We start from the raw sequence: 11,559 nt of genomic DNA, 5'->3' as shown, positions 1-11,559 counted from the left end.
AATAGACTGACGTCAAACACCCTTATGGGAGTCAGAGATAAGAGTTTTTCACGGACAAAACAGGATAAACAGAAGTTGTGGGATAAGTCTTAAGGAAATGAGTGACGTAAGCGAAGCAGGGAACAGACAATGGAATAAGGAAAACATATGGTATAAATTGCGAGGGTTTTTTGGATATAGTGTGCATTTTGTCATTACCTTACCAGGTAATTAGACAAAGCACCCATCTATAGGTGTACAAATAAATGCTGATCAGAAATTAGTCTCGGACTGAAATTATTAAAGTGAGTGAGCTTTTGTTTCTCACAATTCCTTCTTACACTTGACCAAAACTTCAATTTTTCAGTCATCCAGCACTCCCTATACCTACAAGCCTTACCCTTCACTCGAACACCGTTTCTGGACTCGTCATCTCATTTTTGAAGGCTTCATATTTTCCAGCCGTTTAAGAGTAACAGAGGTAAATAGAGGATAAGGAAATGAGTACACTAACTATCGCTAGTGAAAAAGAACTAGGGAAACTAATAGGCCCAAAAGGCTCCTAAGTCCCTTGGCCATAATGCTAGGATATTTTTAAAAAGTAGCTACGGAGATAGTGGATGCACAACAGTCTTCCAAGAATCCTTGAGTTCTGGAAAAGCACAAGAGAATTGGAAAACTTCCAATGCAACAGATTTATTCAAAAAAGGGGAAGGAGAGCAAAACAACTACAAGCCAGTTAGCTTAACACCTATCGTTGGAAAATGTGAGAATCTATTATAAAGGATGTAGTAGCAGAGCACTTAGAAACCCATTATATAATCAAGCAAATTCAGCAGATGAGGCGGAAATCATGCCAGAGTCAGACAGCACAGAAACAGACCCTTCAGTCCAACTCATCCGTGCCAACCAGACATCCAAATCTGACCTAGTCACATTTGCCAGCATTTGGCCCACATCCTCCAAATCCTTCCTATTCAAATATGCATTGAGATGCTTACAAATGCTGTAACTGTACACACCTCCACCACTTTCTCTGACAGCTTGCTCCATACGCACACCACCCTCTGTGTGGAAAAAGTGATCCTTTGGGTCCTTTTTAAATCTTTCCCCTCTCACCTTAAACCTATTCCCTCTAGTTTTGAACTCCCAATGAATTTAATGATTCATCTATTCTTCCTGCCACAGAGGGGTTGAGGGTCCTCATGCTTAAAATCAACAAAACGCTGACATACAAATTCAGCAGGTAATAGGGCAGGAAAATAAAATGTTGGTCATTATTTCAAAGGGAATGCAGTATAAAAATAGCTAGGTCCTGCTGTAACTATACAAGAAGCTAGTTAGATCACACCAAGAATACTGTAAATAGTTCGAGTCCACTTATCTGAAGGAAAGATATACTGACTTGAGGCAGGCAAGAGAAGGTTTATTAGGTTGATCCCAACCTTTTATAAGGAGAGACTGAGCAGGTGGGTTCCAAGGAGTTTAAAAAATGAGACTTGATTTTTTTTGAAATGTACAGGATTCTTAGGGAGCTTGACAGAATAGGTGTTGAGAGATTGTTTCCTCCTGCAGAAAAACCTAAGACCAGAGGACATAATCGCAGAGTTAGGGTTGTTGACATAATAGAGGTGAGAGGAATTTTTTCCTAATTGAGTAAGGAATTTGTGGAATTCTTTGCCATAGAAGACAATTGGGATTGTGTTTTTAAATATATTGAAGGCTGAGATAGGTCGATTTTTAATCAATAAGGGTTATGGGAAAAGGGCAGGAAAGCAGAGTTGAGAATTACCAGATCAGCTACAATCTCATTGAATAGCAGAGCAAACTCGATGGGCTGAATAGACTACTTCTGTTCCAGCTTAAGTTCAAGAGACAGACTGATAAATAGGGCTGAATGGCCTGGTCTTACTCCTGTATTTCCTAGGCAACAAAAGCATTCATTAGTGTAAGACAACTAAACTAACTCAACAATCAATTGTTAAATATTTCAGCTAAATGACTACAGATGCTAGTTCAGTTTCCTCGTTGTCCAGCTTGAGGTATGAGCTGTACTATTACAATTGGAGCATCGAGACTCAAACAATATCAACGTTCAAACGGACAAAACTTTTTTGATTTTGCAGTGAGAATGCATCAGAACTGACATAGTTCTGCTTTCAAAAATGGGGAAGTGATCTCAAACATTTTTTTGTTTAAAACTAATGAACTGATAATTACAACCTTCAAAAGTAAGCAATGCAAGTTATACTGTTAACGCTATTCTCTTTCAAAATAAAAAGTTTACTTACCATTTGCATTTTGTTCAACAGATTTACCATCTTGAACAACAACTAGGAATAAAGCAACATCTTTAATGCGAGAAAAACCTCAATATTGACAGTAGATTTAATTATATAGCAGCTGAGGCAATTAGTGGACTAACTTCACGTTTTAAGTTAGACAAGAAGAGTAATCAGTCCTTTTATCATGCTAGTTTATTGGCAACGGGAATACAAAGACTGCTTGAGGGTTCTTGTGGTGCATGGTAGTTTCCCTACCGGAAAGCCCGGATTCGAGTCTCATCTGGTCGAGAACTGAGTAATAGCATTTTCTAATCAACTTGCTCAGAAATATCTACAAAGGCTGCTTGATAACAGTATCGCTGTTGAACACCTCACGATTTCACCGATTTGATGTCAGATTTGAAATTTGGTCAGAGTTGGTAAAGACAAAGTCCTTATCTCTCTCACATTGTGGCCAGCTTTCTTCAAGGTCAGCAGCAAGTTTTACACTTTTGCAGGCTTCAAAATCTAGTTAAAAATCACACAACACCAGGTTATAGTCCAACAGTTTAAATGGAAGCACACTAGCTTTCGGAGCACCGCTCCTCAAAATCTAGCCCATTTCTGGAGCACAATTTGAAATAATGAGTTGTTTAATTTCAATGATCATAATATCTAGTAGGTTAATTTGGCTTTTTTTCCCCAATTTATATAGAAACGATTGTACACTTCCTATTATATTTCAGATGATGTTATAGAAAATATTCACTGGAAGCTAGAAGCAGATTAATTGCTTTAATCAAAACTATTAGGAGAAAGTTAGGACTGTAGATGCTGGAGATCAGAGCTGAAAATGTGTTGCTGGAAAAGCGCAGCAGGTCCGGCAGCATCCAAGGAACAGGAGAATCGACGTTTCGGGCATAAGCCCTTCTTCAAGGGCTTATGCCCGAAACGTCGATTCTCCTGTTCCTTGGATGCTGCCGGACCTGCTGCGCTTTAATCAAAACTATTAGCCATGGTCTACTAGAATTATTTCGCCTCAAGAAAAGAATATTCAGAAAACTACCTTTTCTACTTTTGAATTCTTTGCCATCTCTTTTACCCAATCTCCAATACTTTGTATGCTTGTAGTGTATTCTCAATCATCATTGAATTAACTGCTGGAATCACATTATTTTCAGAGAAACATGGAACACAAACCAACATAAAAACCGAGGAAATGGCAATCGATAACTTCAAAGTTGAAAAAGCAGCAAAAAGATGACAATTGAAAAAATGACCCTGAATGCAATGTTATTTCAAATAAAAGGAAAAACATACATTCAAAATTTAAGAAAAAAGGAAGAAATCCAACAAACATTATCTATACCGTTAAGAAGAGCTGTACAGCTCCCAATCTGCAACCTCCTAAATTACAACACTGCAAACACAGAAATGTTTTATGCCTCTAACCACATGTTCCAGATTACTACCATGCTTTAGATTTTTTAAAACTCCAACCTTAACTCCACTTAATCCTTCTAAAAATTAGTTCAAGTCCACAATGTAATTATTGACTTCTCAACCAAAGAAAGATTTGGAAACATTTGATCAATAAGGAATATAGTGTAGATGACTTTCAATGTGGAGAAATGGGACGTTATTCATTTTGGTAGAAATAATATAGAGATAATAATAATAAAAAGGTACAATTCTGAAGGTGTTAAAACAGAGGTATCTGGGTATGTAAGTGCATAACAAGCTTCTCTTTGCTAATTTAAGGTGCAATTGTCAGAGCTATTAATAATGCAAATTGTGTCCTAGGCTTCTTCAGAAGAAGCAAGGAAGGCATTTTAAAACTTGTATAAAAACACTGGTTTGACCTCAACTGAAATATTGTATTCACTATTGGATTGGATGGGGTGCAGAAAATATTTCGATAGAGGAATTCAAAACCATGGGGTACATGAAATCATGAGGCATAGAGTAGATAGATTGAAAAGATTGAAAACAAAAAATTACAAATTTCAAACAAACAATCAGCTGGAAACAAAAGCCAACAGGAGAAAAGACATCTTCACACAGTGAATGGTTAGGACCTGGATTGCACTTTGACACTATGATGGATGCAAGTTTAATTGAGACATTCACGATGAAACATGACTAAAAAGGAATATTATGCAGGGTTACAGGAAGGCAACTGACTGTATGGAGTTTGCACATTCTCCCAGTGTCTGCATGGGTTTCCTCCGGTTGCTCCGGTTTCCTCCCACAGTCCAAAAATGTGCAGGTTAGGTGAATTGGCCACACTAAATTGCCTGCCGTGTTAGGTGAAGAGGTAAATGTAGGAGAATAGGTCTGGGTGGGTTGTGCTTCGGTGGGTCAGTGTGGACTTGTTGGGCCGAAGGGCCTGTTTCCACACTGTATCTAATCTAATCTAAGAATACAAGTAAACTGCTCAAAGCACGAAGGCAGATATAATGGACCTTTTGAACTACTGCACCATTCTCCTCAAAGTTCATGATACTTTCAAGTTTCTTATCACGTGAAAATTTGAAATTATGCCTCACACTTCTCTGGATTAAATTCCATTTACCACTTTTCGGTCTTTGTGACAAGACTACAAATAACTTCTTACACTGGTCAGAATCTATAATGAAGGCAGAACAGTAATCAATTCAAGCTCAAGGCAGGTCAAAAAAAAATTTTATTTGAGGGCTAATGCAGTTTCTCCCAATATCTCCCTTCCCCAGAGAAAAATGCTGAAATTTGATGCTTCATTTCGTGTATTTGTCAGTATTTTGGAATGTTCAATGTGCATTAGTTTCCTTTTAAATCCAAAAGGGGTTTTGCCTATTCTTTATAGAAAACTATACATATTTGTTACTTAAAATTTTATTTTACGGTTGTAATAATGGAAAAATCATCGGCATTCATTGCAGATAACCTTTGGCAACAAACAGCAAGTTATGAAGTCTGCAGACATGCAATTAAGCACAAAAAAAAAGAAAAATCACCATCCTTTATTCCCTATTACACTGCAGAGCTTACTGTTGACTAATGTCACTGCTATTAGTAATGGTCAACAACTTTCAGATCATTGCACTAACTCTTCTTGTGTTTATTACTGCTGTTGGAAATTTTTGAAAAAGATAAACACAATATCATAGAAATACAACAGGATTGATAATAAGGTGTTAACTACGGTTTTAGCTTATATACCAATTCAGATCCCCTTCTGAACAACTTACAGTCAGAGTCGTAGAGATGTACACCACGGAAACAGACCCTTTGATCCAACTCGTCCATGCTGACCAGATATCCCAACCCAATCTAGTTCCACCTGCCAGCACCCAGCCCACATCCCTCCAAACCCTTCCTATTCATATACCCATCCAAATTCCTTTTAAAAGATGCAATTGTACCAGCTTCCATCACTTCCTCTGGCAGCTCATTCCATACCACCCTCTGCATGAAAAAGTTGCCCCTTAGATCGCTTTTATATCTTCCCCCTCTCACCCAAAATCTATGCCCTATTGTTCTGGACTCCCCCACGCCAGGGAAAAGACTTTGTCTATTTATCCTATCCATGCCCCTCATAATTTTGTAAACCTCTATAAAGGTCACCCCACAGTCTCTGACGCTCCAGGGAAAACAGCCCTAGCCTATTCAACCTCTCCATATAGCTCAAATCCTCCAACCCTGGCAACATCCTTGTAAATCTTTGCTGAACCCTTTCCAGTTTCACAACATCTTTCTGATAGGAAGGAGACCAGAATTGCACACAATATTCCAACAGTGGTCTAACCAATATCATATACAGCCGCAACATGACCTTCCAACTCCTGTACTCAAAAGTCTAACCGATAAAGGAAAGCATAACAAATGCCTTCTTTACTATCCTATGAACCTGCACTTCTTTACTATCCTATGAACCTGGTCTCTTTGTTCAGCAAACTCCCTAGGACCTTACCATGAAGTGTATAAGTCCTGCTAAGATTTGCTTTCCCAAAATGCAGCACCTCGCATTTATCTGAATTAAATCCCATCTGCCACTTCTCAGCCCATTGGCCCATCTGATCAAGATCCCATTGTAATCTTAGGTAACCTTCTCTGCTGTCCACTACACCTCCAATTTGGGTGTCATCTGCAAACTTACTAACTAGATGTCTTATGCTCACATCCAAGTCATTTATATAAATGACGAAAAGTAATTGACCCAGAACTGATCCTTGTGGCACTCCACTGGTCACAGGCTTCCAGTCAGAAAAACAACCCTCCACCACAACCTTCTACCTTTGAGCCAGTTCTGTATCCAAATAGCTAGTTCTCCCTGTATTCCATGAGATCTAACCTTGCTAACCAGTCTCCCATGGGGAACCTTGTCGAAAGCCTTACTGAAGTCCATATAGATCACGTCCACCGCTCTGCCCTCATCGATCCTCTTTGTTACTTCTTCAGAAAACTCAATCAAGTTTGTGAGAAATGATTCCCCACACACAAAGCCATTTTGACTATCCCTAATCAGTCCTTGCCTTTCCAAATACATGTATATCCTGTCCCTCAGGATTCCCTCTAACAACTTCCCAACAGCGACGTCAGGCTCACTGGTCTATAGTTCCCTGGCTTGTCTTTACCACTCTTCTTAAACAGTGGCACCACGTTAGCCAACCTTCAGTTTCCGGCACCTCACCTGTGACTATCAATGATACAAGAGGCCCAGCAATCACTTCCTTAGCTTCCCACAGAGTTCTAGGGTGGAAAATTATTATTTGTACTGATGAATAATTTCCATTACAGCTACTTAGTATATTTTTCCTCAGTTTACATTTCAGTTTCTATTATCCAGGAAGTGAATTAGCCAAATGTGTGACAAGTGAATGCTATTTGCTGTCTATGATCGTTCTTCTATGTAATTGGCTGCTTACCCGGTTTGATCGCATCACTGAAGATGTTCTCAACTCAGTGCCAGATTCAAATTGACAATTAAAAAGAGAGAATCCACACCAGATGTACTACTAGTACTTTACAAGAACCTCTCAGAGGTCAGCAGTGAGTGCTGTTAATCAGCCACTAACCGCAAATTTAGGCTCAAATGGTCCTTTTTTTGTTTGTATTGGCAATTTATTAATCTTATTCCAAAAGAAACAGAAAACAGGATTAGGTCTTTGAGCCCACTGAACCCATTTTACTATTTAACAGGATCATGGCTGATCAGACAGACATTCCTGATGTCGACTTTCCTCACCTTTCCCCATAACCGTTGAATCCTCTACTGTGGCTCAGTGGTGAGCACTGCTGTGTCACTGCACCATGGACCAAAGTTCGATTCCAACCGTAGGCAACTGTGCATGGAGTTTGCACATTCTCCCAATGTTTGCGTGGGTTTCCGCTAGGTACTCCTATTTCCTCCCACAGTCGAATGATGTGCAAGTTAGGTGAATTGGCCATGCTAAATTGCCCATAGTGTTCAGGGAAGGGTAGGTTAGGGACATTAGCCATGGAAACTGCAGAGTTACAGGGATAGGGTCTGGGAATGGGTCTAGGTGGGATGCTCTTCCAAGGGTTGGTTGGACTTGTTGGACTGAATGGCCTGTTTCTACATGAAGGGATTCTACGATATGATCAAGAATCTCAGTTTTAAATATACACAAAGATTCCACTTCCACAGTTCTCTGTGGCAAGGAATTCCAAAGGCCCTCAATTCTCAGTAGAGATTCCTCCTCTGTTCAGTCTCACCTCATTATTCTGCAACTATGACTTCTGGTCCAAGACTCGCCCATGAGGAGAAACATCCTCTCAGCATTTACCCAGTCAAGCCCCTTAAGAATCCTCTTTGTTTCATGAAATCATCCTTCATTCTTCTAAACTCCACAGTCTCTTTAGCCTTTGCTCTAAGACAATCCATCCATACCAGGAATCATTTCAATGAATGTTTGCTGAACTGCTTCCAATGAAATAAGGTGACCATACTGCTCATAGTTCCATAGATGTGCCTTCCCAACACCTTGAACAATGTGGTAAGACTTTGCTAATGTTTTAACAAATTTTGCCCAAATAACTTAATATTTCTGTGAGCCATTTGTATCCCTCTCAGTTTTTCCACCTATTTATGTGTTGATGCAAATTTCGCTACAGTTAGCAAGTTTTGCGAAGATTTGTAGCTCAAGGTGAGGTTCTGGATCTAGGTTTGCTCGCTAAACTGAAAGGTTTGTTTGCAGACGTTTCATCACCACACTAGGTAACATCATCAGTGAGCTTCCGGATGAAGACATTCCTTCCTTTTCTTTCCGTCCCCGACGGCATTAATATATTATTGTAAACAGTTATAGTCCCAGCACTGATCTTTTTGGAACCCTACCAGTCACCTGTCTCCAACCTAAAACAGTACCACTTATCCCCACTTGCTGTTTCCTATGAGCCAATTCTCTTTCCATGACAACATACCATCTCCAACACTGTGGGCTCTTATGTTGTGACTTAACTTTCTTTTGAAGTATTGTTGAATGCCTTCTGGAAGACCAAATACAAAACACAATGGTTTCACTCTAATCACTTGGGTTGAGACTTCCTCAAAAAGCTCTAATAAATTAATCAGGCATGAGTTTCATTTTGTGAAGCCATGCTGACTGTTTGATTAGATTTATGATTTTCCAAATGCTCTGCTACTATGTCCTTAATAAAGTTATCCCAATACCTTTCCTACAATAGCTGTTTGACTAACTGGTCTATGGTCGCTTTTTGCCTCCCTTTTAGAATATGTGTGTCAGATTAGCAATTTTTCCAATTCTCTGATATCTCTCCAGAATCTAATGATTTAAAAACAAAACATACAGAAAATAGAGGACACAAATCATAATTTATTAGCACAAAATAATTTTAGGATTGCATACAATTCCCTCAAATCTCTTGCTTTCCCCTTAACATGCTTCATTTAGAGGAGCTGGAGTATAAGCTTCCTTAGAAAATGTGTTTTTAAAAATAAAAATGCAATATTCTAGTTATTGACTAATCCACAAAAAGTATTTAAAATTAGACTTTAAAATCAAATGCCAAATGGGAAAACAATGAACTTCGGGTTTGCAAGATACAGTATCCAAACTATTCCTGCTCAACGCTACTGCCCCAATTCATTTTCTCTCCAAATCTGTTCCCAGGTAACAGATATTTTAATTGCAATTTAATAATACAGTACATCCCAACTCAGCCACTGTACGAAATAATCTCACTACTTAGTCATATGTCTTTCATCTCTCAGTAGACTCGCTATGGAATCATTTTTTCTACTTGACTCCCATGTCCCTGATTTGACCTTGAAATAAGCATTCTTGTACTTCCTACTTCAGACTCACAGCTTTTTTAAAATTCTTCAATTTGATTGGTTAAGGAGACACACAGTTGTTGCCTTGCAAAGGGCACTGCTGTTTGGGTGATGCAAACATGTACAAAACACCAATAATAGACTATGGGCAAGTGCAAATCAGGCATTTGTTCTACACTCCTAGCAAAATCTGAGCCAACAATTTGCTGCTTATAAAAGATAAATATCTAGTGTCAAAGATGCACAAACATCACAACAGATGTAGTGATTCAGGTGAAACACTAAACACTGCATGAATTCTCCATGTTATCTAAACCGAGTGAAGCATTGTCTTCCTGAAACCATTTGCAACTTAAAATAGTGGCTGTATTTGTGGTTTATTCATTTAATAGCAATTTTGCTATTTGCTTGTAATTATTCCACTGGTGCACAGTGACAGAGAAGCGACTTTCATAGTTTGATTACGTGCTCTGAATTCAAACAGTAATGTGAACTGAATTGGAATAGGATTTTATTTCATAACATTACAAAAGGCACAGCCACCTTGTCTACCCCAGTGTCCAATTGATTTTGATTGATTTACAGCACTAATGTACAAGACATGAACTTATTGATTCTAACCTCTGCTCTTCATACAAGACTACTCAAATTCTAATTCACATACATAAAAAAGAAAATGCAAATAATCAAACAAACCAATTACATGAACAGATAGTGTGCAAGGAACAAATGGCCTTTCACAGACTATTTTTAGACTTTGCACTGTGCCAATGATTTTTTTTTGTACAGTCTAGATTACACTTACATCTTGTCTTAGCAATAAAGTTCCAGGAGTACATTAGTATAAAAATTTGCATTTTCCTGACATTTAAAGAGTGTTTACAATCTGCACTTAACTTTGAATTAAATTAAATTAAACTAAAATTGTGAAAAAGATTGTATCCAGTGCTTAAATTATCTAATTAAGCCATTGGATAATTATTGGTTTCACATAAACGAAACTGAATTTACAAGAATGATCTTTCACCAACTACAGAAATCACAAAGATTGCAGGACTTCCTTCTCGACTAAAAAATAAACCTTTCATGACAGCAGATCTGGACTCATCTAGAACTTAAACAAATTTGGCCTAGTCTTTTCAAAAATAAACTCTAATTGAATAGCCAAAATTTTATGCACTGCAGTCACAGATACCATGATACTCCAAATTATGCTATTTAAAGTGTAGGTCTTACTAGTTTTGGGAAACAGATTTTAGTTAAACATGCTCAAGTTTAAAATACACCAAGTATGTAACATGTGCATCAAGTTAGCCTGCATGGCAAGTTGCGACTTGTCTCTTTAGCTCTTCACCAAAAATAACTTTCACAAGAGACTGGGGTGAACAAAATTAAAAATCACAGTCAACAAAGGAGCTGCACTCCAAAAAGCCTATAGTTCCAAATAAACCTGTTGGACTGTAACCTGGTGTTGTATGATTTGATGAAGGCAGAGATAAAAACCAGAAAGCGGCCACACATGTAAAGTGACAAAGTGTTTAAAGAAATGCAAAAAGCGTTCACTTTCAAGTGTGCAACTGCATCCAGCATTGCGAGCTTCTTGCATCCATTGTTCCTACATTTCTGTGGATTACACATACAATAGAAAAGAATGACCAAGTGTATATTTTGTATGGTCTCTCTCACTCCTTTATTCCCTCAGCTGCAAGCTGCCACTCACTCCACTTCTGGCGAATATTGTCCCTAAACCTTCCTCTTCTATTCTGTGCACTCCCACCCTCTCACTTTCCCATAAATAAAGTTGCAAATTCCAGCCTCCAAGAACACCGTGCAGGACAACAAGCAATCCTCGAGAAAAAAAAACTATTCCTCCGTTTTTTTTTCCAAGAAAAGTGTTTCAACCTCAATTTCTTTCAACATTTTCATTCATTAGTTACATGACGAAGTGGTGGATAACAGAAGAGCGTGGACAATTCTGCTTGCTTTAGTTTCTCAAAGTGGGAGGGGGGGGGAGGG

At 38.5% G+C, this 11,559-nt stretch overlaps 1 protein-coding gene across 3 annotated transcripts in view; it reads right to left on the bottom strand.

Annotated features, from left to right (window-relative positions):
* LOC122553739 (caspase-6-like) overlaps nucleotides 1–11,559 on the bottom strand; it is a 43,851-nt gene that overhangs the window by 30,562 nt on the left and 1,730 nt on the right. The window contains exon 2 of one of the 3 annotated variants that reach the window (XM_043698008.1): nucleotides 2,271–2,312. The exons of 1 other annotated variant lie outside the window; for it this stretch is intronic. In XM_043698008.1, coding sequence (XP_043553943.1) covers nucleotides 2,271–2,312 — 42 coding nt within the window. Of the gene's footprint in view, nucleotides 1–379; nucleotides 410–2,270; nucleotides 2,313–11,559 lie in introns of those variants that run through there. One more of the 3 variants, XM_043698021.1, reaches the window with a different exon arrangement.

Source organism: Chiloscyllium plagiosum, chromosome 1, assembly GCF_004010195.1.
Source record: "Chiloscyllium plagiosum isolate BGI_BamShark_2017 chromosome 1, ASM401019v2, whole genome shotgun sequence".
Taxonomy (NCBI): Eukaryota; Metazoa; Chordata; class Chondrichthyes; order Orectolobiformes; family Hemiscylliidae; genus Chiloscyllium; species Chiloscyllium plagiosum.
The sequence above is the reverse complement of the archived record's forward strand: the minus strand, read 5'-3'. Positions and strand labels throughout refer to the sequence as shown.